The sequence below is a fragment of the Diplotaxodon limnothrissa genome, linkage group LG1 (genome assembly GCF_057381915.1).
Source record: "Diplotaxodon limnothrissa isolate DT_005_m linkage group LG1, D_limnothrissa_male_GT1.1, whole genome shotgun sequence".
NCBI lineage: Eukaryota > Metazoa > Chordata > Actinopteri > Cichliformes > Cichlidae > Diplotaxodon > Diplotaxodon limnothrissa.
The window spans coordinates 19919906-19934762 of NC_140596.1; the positions used below are offsets into that span (position 1 = coordinate 19919906).

Genomic DNA, 14857 nt, shown 5'->3' on the forward strand with positions numbered 1-14857 from the left:
TGTTTCCGGTTTTCAGAAATTTTCTCCTTGTTGACTGGGTACTTTTCACTCACGATTTAGTCACGTGAAAGGGTTTTCACAGGACTCCAGGCTGCCTAATGAAAATCTAAATGCACAGTTACTCCCTCCATAGGAATTAAGAGTGTAAGTAGCAGGCAGGTGCTGCTAGCATTTGATCAGTGTGATCTGGAACATTCAGGTGTGTGACGATGCTACAGTCTTGCCAGGAATGTGTATCACTTCAAATTCACTCGAAAGTCAGACTCTGTGATGCTCAGGGAAATTGTAAAACAAAAACAAACAAAAAAAAACCCAAGACCAGCATCTCAGACTCTACCTGCCTCAGTCAGCATGATAAATGATGAAGTCCAGGACAGTAGTTCATCACAGAAGAGAAAGCCTCTTCTCTTTAAGGAGGGCATGACGCCACACTTTAGATTTGCAAAGTTGCATCTGAACAAAAGTGTGTGGTTATAATGCACAGTGCAGTGTTTGGTGAAAAACAGATGCAACATATCAGCACAAACACCTCTCATCAAATATCAAGCACGGCGGTGGAGGGATGATGATCCGGGCATGTTCTGTAGTTGCAGGACCCGGGTAACCTGCTGACAGAGATTTAGTCAATTCCTCTCAATGCCACAGTATTCTAGAGTCAACTACAAGGCTATCGGTCTGGCGGCCAAAGCTTTGCTAAAACTGGGTCATGCAACATGGCAGCACAGCAGTGAATGTACAGCAGAAGGGCTGAAAAAGAAAAGAATCAAGGTGTTGCAATGATCCAGTAAAGTTCAGACCTCAGTAAGATTAAAATGCTGTGACTGGAGCTTAACGCTGTGCAAAAATGAATGCCAGCAAACGTTAACGATGTGCTGTGGATATTCAGGAAACCTCAATAGCTATGTGTGATAAGGTTCAATCTAAACCCACCCATCCATCAAATCAACCTTTTCCACTTACCCAATTCAGGGTCGCGGGGGAGATGCAGGATATCCCAGCAGTCACAGAGCGACAGGCCGGTCACACCCAAAGTCACGCGCAAAAACCGTAATGTTTGTGACACAGCTCAGAACAACTGCTTTTAAACACAGACTGTAAACCCATCACGAGACACTACAAAAACATGAACCCATGTCTGACACACCCAACAGATAAATGCATTTTTAAACATTTTCTCCCTATTTACTTAACGATAATGAAAAAAAAAGTTTTATCCACAGACTAATAAGAGCCTTTCTTTCTCCCCTCTCATTGAATAGGTGCAGCAGAGGGTTAACGCTTAATGACACGCCCTGCAAACACCTCTCGTGTTTTTATGACTGCATCAAGTGGGAAAACTTGCCTCATCATTATTATGAAGCATCCCCTTCAGAAAGGCCTATTGGCTGCTGAATAATAAATACCCTGAGCCCGCCCATTTCATGTTTATTGATCAGCTCTCCGGGGCCTATCTGACAGCAGTCAGATGAGTCGGATATGGCGTCGCTGCACCGACACAGGATGAATTTTCACCTCTCCGTGGGAATTTACAAGTCGCGCGCCGGGACATCGCTTGCTTTTTGTCGCCGTTAAAAGGGATCACACATGGCGATGGAGGACGAGGACAATAACGCGGAGGTCGCTGCGACCAACGTCCGAACGGGCATCAAGAGAGGAGGTGATGTCGGAGATAACGGGGCTTGCATAGACAGGCAGCCGGACACGGTGGTCCACCAGGCGGGGCTGAACCAGACTGCGGGTCGCGGCAGCCGCAGTGGTCCCGGAGCTCACGCTGCGACGGGGATCCGAGTGCTAAAGGCAGGTCATAACCAGAGGGAGCAGCCGGGGGGGATTTAAAGTGATCGACAACTGTCATGTCAAGGTGGTTACATCGCAGTAGGTGCTCGGAACAGGGCAAAGTGCATCCACGGATACGCGCGCATCCTTCCCAGCAGTGTTATGTAAATGCTGTGATATCGCGTCTAATTGATAATTGATCCGAGGCAGTCAGGAATGCACCGGAGCCGGTAACAGCGGCAGACCACACACTACAGGCACTCATAGCTCGCATATACCCAGGCCCGCTGCTGAACAGTTTTCTTAGAAATTTTTAGGGGAAGACATGATGAGTAATGACACGCAAGTCCCCAAAGCAAGAGACACGCGCGTACATACAGAGAACCTCAGCTCTGGTATTTCATTTAGACTGTGAGTATTAAACGTTTATTATATTTAAAAGAGGTATTTGAGGATTTGCAATGAAATAGGTAATAAGTATTAAACACCTTGATGTTTGCACCCAGAGCATTAGTTTCTACCTGCCTGTCAGCATCAATACAGAAAGGTGAGTAAGTGAATTCTTTTCACAGTTATAGGTCTCAGATATAGATTAAAGTAGAGGTACTTCCTTCTGAGTCCGGACAGCTTGTTCAGTCACATTCCCACAGTGACACACATCCATACTGGGGAGGTGCCCAGGACATCTGTAGTCCAGTGGGGTGATTCCACAGCTTCATCAGACACACCTTCACAGCTGCGGACAAAGAAGACATCTGCACTTTACTTTCTCTGTGACCTCTTCGTTTAAATCAACCGTTCGCCTGATCACAGCCTTAGCTCTCTAACCTCTGGAGCAATGCTGCTCCAGGTATGATCCATTGTGTGGATGTTTATTCTTGACCTTGAGAATAGAGGCTTATATAGGATGCGACTTTGTTACCGTAAAGAAAGAGTCTAAGAAAAGAAACAAATTAAGCCGTCTGTTGGGCATTAAATGAGAGGATTTGCCAAGTAATTCATCAGATTAATCAAGATAAAATTACCGTTATTTTAACAGGAAATCAGTCATTAAATCAGTTATTGAGTAACAGTACCAAATACTGAGAAACTGTGGCCAATGCTGTTCAAAAACCCAACCAAAAACGATCAGTTATCACACTTTTTACTCTCAGGCTTATCGAACATGGAAGCCAGTGCAGGCTGAAGATGACATCATTTAAAAACAACAGCAATGATACCTGTTTGTCACCAGAACGGATGCTCTCCAGACCTTTGATATGTTTCTTTGTACTGATTAGATCTAAATGCATCCCACGTGATAAACTCCAGCCTCACCAAGAACTGCTGTTACTGATATTTTATCGTTCAGGAGAGGATTATTCTTCATTGATGTCTGTTTAAGAGTAACATTAGGCTACTCCACATCCGGCTAATGTCATCACGGGCGATTAGTGAAAATAATGGTGCTGTGGTTTCTCTTCAGCAGTCACACCGTCCACCCTCAATGCGAACGAATAAACTTTAATGGTTGACTTTAGTTTAGGGAAGAGCGAACATTTCTATGAAGATTATCCAATTGGTAACTACCAGTGCAAATTGATTTGTGGCTGGATTAAACCCCCAGCACGTCTGGGAGAGTGTGTAGTTCATCTTGAACCACTCTCTGTTTCCTCAGATGCCCTTTGGCTTTCATGCTATGTTTTTGATTACAATCTGTGTGTGAGAAAGACTAATATTCTGTGTTTTTCTGTGTTAGCAGCGCAACATGAAGCGGAACGGGAGTCGAAGCTGCGTGACGAGAAAAACCAGGTTTGGATCACGAGAGCGGGACTGGCTGAAAGGGGACACCCAGCGGGGCTGTGTGTGTCTGTATGGGGGAACAGTAGACCCTCAGCCACCTGCCTCTGGCACACAGGCCTCCTCCACCCCTCAGACAGACCTGCAGTTGGTGCTCTGCTCCACCAGTACCACAGTGGAGGAGCTGTGCGCTCAGAAGAAAGGACACGCACTTTACGTTCAACTGCACGGAGACCTAGTGAGGTAAATTTACATCATGTCGAATCATGGTGACAAAGTTGCATTCAGCAACTGCAGAGTAAAGAGAGTTCAGTCCACATCAGCTACTCAAGATGGGGCCAACACATGCATCAGGCATCCAACAGCTTCATTAAATAAATACCAATTAATCATGTTAAGAAAATAAGAGACAAATCAAAGCACAAGAAGAATTATGCAAATATAAGCACGTGAAATGGGAGCTTGCTAAAAATGTATAATACAATCTCATCCTCAGTTAATGCAAAGAAGGTAAACACACCACTGAGCACTTGCTGCAGTTGCCCTATCATCCCGCACTCCCACAGCTCCCCACCAAGGATACGCTCAGGGAACATGTCTCTACGCCTCTCACCACTGTACAAGACATGCGTAGACCGAAATAGTAATTGATGATCTGTGAAAGGATGAAAAGCTGGTTCACTAGTCCGTGACCAGGAAGAATTCAGTTCCTTGTTTGCTTCCCTTGGAAAACCTACGTGAAGACATAAAGGAGCCTAAAACGAGAGCTCAGCTGTACAGCTTAAGCCTGAATGAGTTATGGCTCATTCTGTCTGAGCGCTTCTGTCTGTTCAATTTTTTTAAATGAATAAGAAAGAGCAAAATCTTATAAAAAATGTGGGGAACCAGCAAAGTGCCAACAGATGCATTTAGAGCAAAGAGTTGTGAATGATTGTGTTAGTAAGCAATAACTGGTGGGAGATGGTGCCACAGATGTGCTGCAGAGATTATGCTGGAAACATGACTGGAGGTCGGAAATCACCTCACATGCTGTTAGCCAATAGTAGCATATGAAACAATGTCTTTATATCTTTGCTGACTGAGAGCTGCAGGCACTGGAGACGGATGCAGAGTGGTAATAAATGAAAGGCTTTTGGTAAGCCTGTGGATGGGCCCTGTTGGTTCAGTTTATACTCCAGCAGTAAAGCAGTCTGGTCTGCCAGTGAGTATGACTGAGTGGATTTAAATGTAATATTAAAGTCTTCAACTTCCAAAAAGAAAAGAAAAGAAAAACAGGATAATGGCGAGTTAGGAGAACTGCATAAATAATTTAAAAAAACATAAATTGTACAAACTGGCAGCACATACGGTAAAGACAAGTTAAATGTATTATGTGCATATGAACTCCAGTAATGTTTGTCCTCAAACGGTCCTTTAGTAATATATTTTCTCATCCCTATTTTATGACCTTTTGGATGAACCTTCTGTGCATAAAAAGGCTTCATTACTTTGATAATAGATGCATTCGTTCTATAAATGGTTATGTGAAGCATACGACGCAGCTGTGAGCTATGCGGCTTTTCCTGTTGATTTTCTTTTTAGAGCATGTAGTTACGTGCTGCTTACAGGAAGGCACGTTCGGGGCTCTTTCCTGCTTGCATTTTCAGTTCAACAAACTCCCTTTACAGATAAATTTACTGAGGCAGTAGAGTTGATGGAGGACTTTCATCCTGTTGTTCATCCCCTTTTGGACCACTTATGTCTGTCAGTGTCACAGTGCAAACAGGGTGAGCGAAGCAGTCTAGTGTTCTTTTTCCCAGCAAGAGGCTTTTCCATCCATGAGAGTTTCCAGGACAGATGGGATATGCAATCCCTTCAACATGTTCTGGGTATAACCGGAGTTTCCAGAACATTTCCAAAGAGATGATCCCACACATCTTAACTGGCTTATTTCCAGTAAGTTAGTAGCTGCATACCAAAGACCTCCTTTATCAGTGAGCTCACTCAGAAATGTAAAATAAGCTGGATCTAGTAGCTCAACTCAGTCCTGAGGATAAGTGATACAGGGCCATTATCTTGAAGTTAAAATCTTGATTAATCGAAAGGCTTCCTGATCAAGGGAAATGGTAAAAACTGTCCTAATCTAGCAGCAGAAGAAGGCAGAAGGAAATTTTTGGTAATACTGCCCTGCAATAGCTAAACAGCCCTTTGGTGGAGTGGTTAGCACTGTTGCCACACAGCCAGAAGGTTTTCTGTCACTCTCTGTAAGGTCTGTGGTGGTCTTGCAACCGGTCTATTGTGTAAATGGACTGGTTCTTATCTTGCACTCTTCTACTCGAGCACTCAATATGTCTCACCCATTCATACAAGCACTTTCTTCTACCTAAGTTCTTTCTATCTAACATTCAAGTTGACACATTTGACTGATTTTCATTTCAAACAAAACACAGTTCAAGAATAGCAACTAATTAATATGTTTGCACATTTCGGTTTATTCCTTTTTGTGCTAACGACTAATTTTTTGTTGCTGGTGTTTATAGTTAAAACTGAAGGCTTGATCAGTTATTTTAGTTATATTTTTAGGCAGCCACATAAACGTACATGAAAAAAGATACCAACTTATAATGTAAAATATCGAAAGATGAAGCAATACAAGGCTTTTTTTAGTTTTTAAAAACGCACGTGTATCCGTACCATTGTGTTTTTAGGAGGCCCAGTTAACTTCTCATATATCTATGAAATACTGGGTATGTCTGCACTAAATCAAGAACCCACCATGATAGTTGGCTGCATAACTTTCCACGAGGACAGATGAACCCGCTGGGCACCATTTGACAGAGATTCAGCTTCTTGCTGCACTGGCCAAAGTGGGAAGATTTGTGAATAAATGAGGCATATCAGTGTGAAGTGTGAATGGTCAATAGGGACTGCCACTCATCATCACTCTGCCTGCTGGAAGCTGCCTAAATCCTGCTTTTAGATGTTGATGTCACAGCTGTCTAAAATCAACCAAGATGATTCTGCAAATCTTCCAGACGGAGTGAGGTAAAGTCATGTCCTCAGGCATGGGTACTGTGCTCTAGCTGTTGTTAAGAATCTTTTGAAATTCAAGCACTTTTCTGTCTCGTTTATTCTAAATGTTAGTATTTAATCACATTTCTTCCCCCCTGTAAGTCTTCCTGTTGACAGATACTGAAAAAGATCTGTGTTTAGCTCTTTATGAGCTGGCAGATTGACCCGTCTTAAAAAAATAAAACAGTTTTCAGAAGTGAGAGACTAAGTGATCATAAATTAACTCTAAGCTTTTGTTTTAGATTGAAAGTGAAAGCTGGATTTGCAGCTGCTATTGTGCTTTCGGGGCTTCCTTCACTCAGCTCGACAGTGGGCATTTATGTGAAAGGTTGCTTCTATTAGTATTCATCCTGTTAGGCTTCAGTGACTAACAGAGAGCTGAGAGATTTACAGATGAATTCAAACTCATGGTTTAAGAGTGAAATATCTAATATCATTTTCATTCATTTCAACAAACTTACCGTAATGTCGAAATAAAAACCCCTAATGGCTATGTTTTAATGATAAGAAAGATACTAAAGGTGCCTCTTCTCGGAAATTCATTTTTAAATATTTGTGCAGACCTAAAGCATTGCTGCAGCAGATGGTGTACCCATGACACTGCGTGATTTTGCAAGAATGCATCTTCTTTTTTAGTTTGTGTTAAAACAAGAAACAAAATCCTAACTGTGGTGCTGACTCTGGCAGGAGTGCTTTTTTAGCTTGGTCTGGTGCCCCGTTTAACCCGGATCGTGGCATTTGTTGGCGGGAAGCTTTTACTTTTATAATCTGTTTCATCTGAGATTCTGTGAGGTGTATTTTATAATTGTTGCTGTCGCTGTCACACCTCTTCATCTTCTTGCCTTCGGTCCCGCAGGAGGCTGGATCCCTCTGAGCGTCCGCTCCAGATGGTGTATGACTACTTGGCGTCAATGGGCTATGCAGACCCTGTACGAGTGCAGCAAGAAGCCGCCAACTCAGACCTCAGCTGTTTGATCCGTTTCTACAGTGGTGAGTACTCATCAGCGGCGGCAATCAGCCCTTGGTTTCACTTTCTGCTGCTGCTGACTGGAATCTGGCATGTGCTTCGAGTTTTCCTCTGCACACAGACCTGAGGGCACAGAAACATTCTTAGAATGCTCCAAAATGGTTTCGCCACATCCTCTGGCGAGTGTGTATGATTGGATTAAGTGAGAGAGGTTGTTTTAGGGCTCTCTGAGTTTGTTGCTTCTGAAGCTGCCTCCAGTCTTCAGTACAGTCTAAGATAAACACGTCAGTCATGGCCTCATGATGGATTACTGACCATCATTCATCCTGTGGTGTTGTATGCTTCATTGACCTGAGGTCTGGAGTGACTAAGTGTCCCTGTGTCTTTGTGATTAATGCGGCACCAGAATGGATGCGACTCTGGAGAAACCAGTGACGAATTTGTGAACGCATCTAAGCGCTGCTCACCTAAAACCTCTCTCAGTCTTCCCGTTTGAAGGCTGCTCTATTAATACTCATACAGTAGTTGCAGTTAGGGATTTTCCTTTTAGCATAAATGGTGATTGGCAGGGGTGTCACTAGGTTATAAGGACAGGGGGGGCTTAGCCCCCAAGAGATGCACACGACATGAACGAACGTAGTGAATGAGCACAAAATTTCACAAACAGAAAACAAAGACTGAGAAATTGTTTTCCTACTTTTTTGGACAGATTAAACATCCTAGGCCACCAATAGATCTATTGTTTTATTTCAGTCTGCTTTATAATACAGTACAACAAAAAAACAGAGGAAATGTGTTTGCTGCATCAATAACAAGAAAAAAACTGAAAATAAAAAAGTACATTTTTCTGGCTGCAATCACCAGTTACTTGGTGGGTGGAAGCATCAAAGAATGACGTCTGTTTTTAAGAGTGGCAAATCGGTCAATCACTCTGTTGTGACTCAGATGCTGAAGCGTGTCTTTTTCAATAGACATGACTGCAAGACTGTGAAGTCTTTTCTGACCCATTGTTTGACGCAGCCAGGAGTGCAGCCGACGCAGTGCACTAAAGGACCGTTCGCACGAGCAGCTGCTGACAGGCACTGTTAGGGCAACTTGGATGGTTGCCTTCAGAGAGGGAAACATGTCTGAATCAAGGAGGTTGTACACAGACAACATATTTTTGGGTGGACATCCAGCCTCTGTTTTCCGGGTAAGAAAGTTTCTGGCCACCAGAACCTCCTCTTTTTTCAGGTCAAGTCTGTAGTGCTTTGCAAGTTCATTCAAGTGTGGTTCACTCAAGAAGTTCTCAGATTTAGGACTGCATGCCTGGACGCCTTTTAGCAGCCCTGCATCTACACTGCAAAATCTTTGATCAAGCTCGCCAACCATCCGATCCACACAAGGGAAAAGTAACTCTCTTTTCAATGTGTCTGAGTTGTTCAATTCAGTGCGTGAACCCACAGTTGCCTCCAGGACAAAATCCTCCATTTTCCTCTGTTTGTGCCTTGTCTTGGCACCTGGTTCAGGGATACTGTGGGTGTTACACAGGGCCTTGGTTTTCTCATACAGCTCTGTAGCAAATGCATCTGAGTGTTTGCCCTTAAGTGTGTCACACACAGCTTGTTTGCAGATAAAAGCTTCTGCCAGGTCTAAAGTCTCTTTCTGCAGGAATTTGTGGAGTCCTTTGGTTACAGACAGAATCGACTGAAACATCAGTAGTGCATAGACTGCTGAGAACTTGTAGAGCTTTGCTCTGAGACCAACAGCTATGGGGGATCCAATTGCAGATAGGCACTCCAAAATGGCAGGCAATGTCTCAAGAACTGCACTGATTGATCGCAACTGACATGCCCAGCGAGTGTTTGAAAGTTGCACAAGCTCAGTTTTTGTCAATCCAAGCTTTGCCTGAGTCTCCATGAACTTATGATGATTGACTAGGGAGGTGCTGAAGAAAGAATACACACACTCCAACAAGCTGAAAAGCTCCACAGCCTCTGGGACAGCCTTGCAAGTATTGCACAAAACCAGGTTGAGTTGATGAGCATAACAATGCACATAGATAGCCTCAGGATGGAGCCTTCTAAAATGTGCTTGTACACCTCCAGTGGAGCCACTCATAACGGCTGCACCATCATATGTTTGTGCTACACACTTAAGCTCTGCAAGACCATAGTTTTGGATCTGCTGCTGAATCTCATTTGCAATGGACTGGGCATCAAATGATTTTATCTCTGCAAGTGCAAGGAAACGCTCCTTCACTGCCCCCTCTGACACGTACCTGACACAAACAGCTAACTGCTCTGCCTTTTTATCCCTTGCCTCATCCACCATGATGGAATAGACTTTAGACTTTGTCATTTCAGATACAATGACACTAGTAACTTCCTGGGCACAACAGTCAATCATGTCATTCTGGGATGTTGGTGAGATATACTGTGCATTTGATGGGGGATTATGTTTTTGAAGAAAAGCATCAAACTCCTTCAAAAGCTCCATGCACGCAAGAAAATTCCCTCTGTTTGGGCTGTCTTCACCTTCATCATGACCACGAAAAGGGAGTCCCTGTCTCCCTAACATAGAGGTGACTGCAACAATTCGTCTGAGATACTCTCTTCTTTCGACTATCTCACTCACATTTGCAGTTGCTATCATCTGTGCAACGTTTCCCTGTTTGCTAGTTCCCTGGTAGCTTTTCCATGTAACAACACTGTCCTTATGTGTTTGTGCCATCTCATGCTTGCCAAAGATGACTAAAGCTTTCTTCCAGTTCTTGCAACCGTTACTGACCAAACTATCATGTTTGATGTTTTTGCCAAACACTCTACATGGGAAGCAGAAAGCTGCATTCTGGTTGACTGAATATTCTAACCAGTTGTGCTTTTCAAACCAGCTGTGGTTAAATGCTCGCTTCTGTGTACCAAACGTATCATGTGGATAGCTCTTCAGCTTCACCTGTCTGGGCCCTGTGTCTTTGTCACCTAAATCAAACCCTGTAGTAGAATGAGTTGCTGCAGCTGCTTCATCATTTTCCCTCTCTTGGCCTGTTTGCTCTCCTCTCTCTGTAATAACTTGATCTTCCTCTGCCTCTCGATCTATTTGCTGCAGCTCCTCTGTCTCTCCTTGCTCTCTCTGACTTGAACTTGCCTGTTGACCTTTTTCTCCCTCAGCCACTCCTTCTGCCTCACCCTTCAAGATACATTAAAACATACTGAATTGTAATGTAAATTGCTAATATCATGACTTCTGCTCCCGCTCCACAGTAATTTGTTGCTCCCAAATATTTTGAAGTTACAAACATTATATTTTGAGCACGCATGTGACTAAAATGGTTGCAATTTAAAGCCCTGAAAAATATTACTAAATTACTTGAATTGAAGTAATATTAAAATAGAACCCTCAAAAATATGTGAGTCAGGCTAATTTGACTTATATACATATCTCTCTCTTTGCTCTCTCCACTTTCTAACCTTGACTCTCCTAAATAAAAGCTCAAGTTAAACAGGTCTTATATGTTGTACCGTGACTGAAATGTTTCATATTTCATATCCATATTGAGTCCCATAAAATTCTAATCAGACTGTCTCCATCACAAATGACTCCATCCTTTGACTCACCTCTCCAGCAGACGTCTCTCCCCTCTGCCTCTCTGTGCTCCTCTGCCCTGACTCCTACAGGTTAATGGGGATGGAGTGATTATTATTATTTCCACTGATGATAACCATACCTGAATGAGCTCAGCTGGATTTTTCAGAGCTAAAACGAGTGACAGAAATTAACATTATGCTAACAATTTAACTTAGTGCGCTAGCCAGGTTTTTATTTACAAAATGGGGAGCACCTGGTTCATTATTTACATGGGACTCTCTGCTGTTAGCTGGAGCTAACTAATTGTTACTACCAGCCAGTGATGAAAACTTACTTTCTTGAAAAACTTGCGTATATCCATGATTTCTTGCCGTTTGCCACATGCACGCTAGTGTTTCTGCAGGTGTATACGAGCGGAGTGTAAAGTAGCAGTGAAAACGAGGACTGGATTTTCAGTCATGTGGATGTCCCCTGTGAACAACTGGAAGGGATTGGATAACGAAGCACTGACGCTACCTTAACAATGTAAAGCGAAAGGGACCAACCGAGTTATGATCATATTTGTGTGAATAGCGACAGGTTTATATTATTATTTCTTTAAACTCATATTCCTGCATCTTTATATTGAATTTGTCTGCAAGTTCTGTAAAAAAAAAAATCGAATAAGTTAAAAAAAAAAAAAAACAAAAAAAAACCCACCAAATTATTTAGGGGGGCTTAAGAATATTTTAGGGAGGCTTCAGCACCCCTAAAATAGGCCTAACGACGCCACTGGTGATTGGTGTGCTATAATGAGTTTCAACCAGCGGATGTTCCCGCTGAGTCAGTGGACCTTAAGCTTGGGCTTTGAACTGCTCACGTATCCAGAGAAAGAGCAAGACTGGGTAAACCACAGTGTCTAAAGGGTTCACATGCACTTCCTCCCACATCAGGCACATAGCTCTCCTCAGAGTGAAGTGCAGGACTGCTGTAGTGACTGAAATACACTCTACAGACAAACGTAATCTGCTCTGTATGGAAGTTCTGCGGTTGATGAGTGACAGATGAGGAAAGTTAAACAAATCAAACTCACCATGAAGTCTTAGCAACAGATATAATTAGTTTGTGATGCATGTGAAACAGAACGGTGACGCCCAGTTTTCTTTTATCCTAAAAATGTTTAGAACACCATTAATAATTATTGTGATGCTTTTAACGGTTTCGATGCCCCGTGGAAAAAAATCGATATTTTGAGTCCTAGACCTTTTATTGTATATAGTTTCAGTTTGATAATCAGCCCTCAGATCAGGATATTTAAGCTGTACATTTTTTTTCTTTTGCTAGCTTCTTTTTAAATGATGTTGGGTTTTTTTTAGCTGACGGATCTTAAGATCACTCTGGCCTGAGTCTTATTGGTAGTCCTCATGTGTCCAGAGGCCCACTGTTGTTTTCTTCTTGTCAACATGAGAACTGGTCAGATCTTGGCTACTATCAGCAATCAGGCCACACTGGGTAGAGTCTAGCCAGGCCCCTTGGAGACTTCCTGCCTCCTTTTGTCGACTCATGGGAAAAGAGAACCAGGGACAAGACATGACTGGTTTTCAGGCTCGTTTAATGCCCAGTACAGGCCAAGAGGACAACTTGATTTGGCCGTGAAATACCTGCTAAACTGCTAAAGTGACAGCTGGTAATAAAGCTTTGAGTTTGTTGTGGGGACACAAATGATGTCAGCAAATGACAGATATCTATAAAATGGGCAAGTCACCTCTTGTGTTCACGTACAGGTTTCTTATGAAGAATTAAAATAACTTAAGTAGCAAGCTTTACCGTTGCATTTAATTCTTTGGCTGGTAACAGAGAACCCTGTCTTTTTATTTTAACTCACAGCACAGGTGCAGAGATTTAATCAGACCAACTCATCTTTTCTAATTTACGTAATTTAAAATTAACCACTTTTTTCACCAATTTTTCAACTAGCTAAAAAGTCAGCTTTTTAAAATGTTAAACTTTTAAGTAACTTTTTGTTTTAGTGCTGTAGCATTTTTATTGTGAAGCGCTTTGTGATCTAGAAAAGTGTAAATAAAATGTTTTTCTTTTTTACTTTAAATTCTTTTAACTTCAGGAAACTCCACTGCAGTTAAGTGAGTGAACACATGAAATTTCACTCAATTCATTAGAGTTTTGTTCTAAAAGGCAAAACTTGCATACTTCCCATGATGCATTGCTAGAAAGTTCAAACTCTTCAGGGATTCTGCCTTTTTTTGTAAGAAAGACATGATGGAAAGTTGCCGTGTACCTTTTAATATGTTCACATTATGTTACAGTCACACTAGGGAAAACATTGGTTGGAGCAAACGGTTACTTCGAAGGCGAGACCAGTCACAGTTGCTGTGACTTTGCTGTGTCAAGATGGCAATAAAGACAAGCGACAAGGCAATCAGACAGGAATGATGACGTGTCTGAGTTGTACTCATTGATTGGCTCAGACTGTTGCAATGTGTTGCGAGTAGGTCTGCATTTATGAAGTACACAGCAATTATTTGCCAGCCTTTGCCAGTCAAGGCAGTCAGTCTGAGTCAGACCATGTCTGTCTGGAGATTGGTTGCCTCTCTCAGCTGTCTTGCAATCGAAAGGGGTTGTGCAAAGGTTGAGTGTGCTACGCCCTCAAGCATTGGGCAACCCCTTTTGAATACCTGGTGTTTGCAACTACTTGTCATCCAGCAAATGCTTAAAAGATTAATGCAGCTATGATTTTTAGCTACTTGCACAGAGGGTGCTATCTTGTTTATCCTCTAGTGCGACGAGAGTAAAAATTATTTTTGTCCATTGTGAAAGCGGTTCTGTCTGTTACGGGGTTTAGGATTGAAATGCATTGAATTCAGCCCCCATCCCCATAGACTTGGCTTATACAGCAGTTTATGTAACTGTCACTGGGAGCAGCGTCACTGGTCGTCTCTGTACTGACTCTGCAGGTTTAAACTGAGAAAAGTAAATCAAGTCTGGAACAGTGTGCAGGTTCAATTCAATGGCTTAATGTAACTTAACTTAATAATTTCTTCTTTTTTTCTTTTTCTTCTTCTTTTGGCTGCTCCGTTAAGGGCTCACTACAGCAGATCACCTGCCTCCATCTCACCCAATGCCAAGCATCCTCCTCTGTGACACCAGCCGTCTGCATGTCCTTCCTAACCACACCCATGAATCTATGTGCTCTTCTTCTTTTTCCTTCTGCATGGCAGCTCCATTTTCAGCATCCTTCATCCAGTATATCCACTATCCCTTATTTGCACATGTCCAATCAATCTCAGACTTTGCCTCTCTGACTTTGTCTCCAAGCTGCTCGACCTGATCTGTTCCTCTGACCTACTCATTTCTAATCTTGTCCATTTTGCTCACTCCAAATTAAAAATCTTAACACTCACTACGGCCTTGTAAAACATCTCTTTCAACCTTGCTGCTATCCTTCTGTCAAAAATCACCCCTGATGCTTATCTCCACCCACACCACCCTGCCATGACTCCCCCAACGTGCACTGTCTGTTGCTTTGAATGGTTGACCGCATTTATATTTCTCATTTCTCCTTGCATCCTTACTGTAACTAGCTTTGCAATGTCTCAACTCATGAGGACTTTAACTTATCAAATCAAGCCGAGAGCAACTTACTCACATTTTTAAGGCAGTATGCACAAAACTCAAGTTAAGACAAAAAGTAAAAAAACCCTCAAACAAACCAAACAACAA

At 42.5% G+C, this 14857-nt stretch overlaps 2 protein-coding genes across 4 annotated transcripts in view; one reads left to right on the plus strand and one right to left on the minus strand.

Annotated features, from left to right (window-relative positions):
* The first annotated feature begins 1581 nt into the window (after positions 1-1581).
* The window catches only part of phlpp2 (PH domain and leucine rich repeat protein phosphatase 2), a 37733-nt gene continuing 24457 nt past the window's right edge, over positions 1582-14857 (plus strand). The window contains exons 1-3 of one of the 3 annotated variants that reach the window (XM_085376251.1): positions 1582-1797; positions 3515-3798; positions 7463-7596. In XM_085376251.1, coding sequence (XP_085232377.1) covers positions 1585-1797; positions 3515-3798; positions 7463-7596 — 631 coding nt within the window. In that variant the 5' untranslated portion in view covers positions 1582-1584. Of the gene's footprint in view, positions 1798-3514; positions 3799-7462; positions 7597-14857 lie in introns of those variants that run through there. The other 2 variants (XM_085376328.1, XM_085376176.1) reach the window with 2 other exon arrangements.
* On the minus strand, positions 8375-10462 carry LOC146639706 (zinc finger MYM-type protein 1-like). The gene has a single exon (XM_085376433.1). It carries the CDS (start codon positions 10283-10285, stop codon positions 8438-8440), a length of 1848 nt encoding a protein of 615 aa, XP_085232559.1. The 5' UTR covers positions 10286-10462; the 3' UTR covers positions 8375-8437.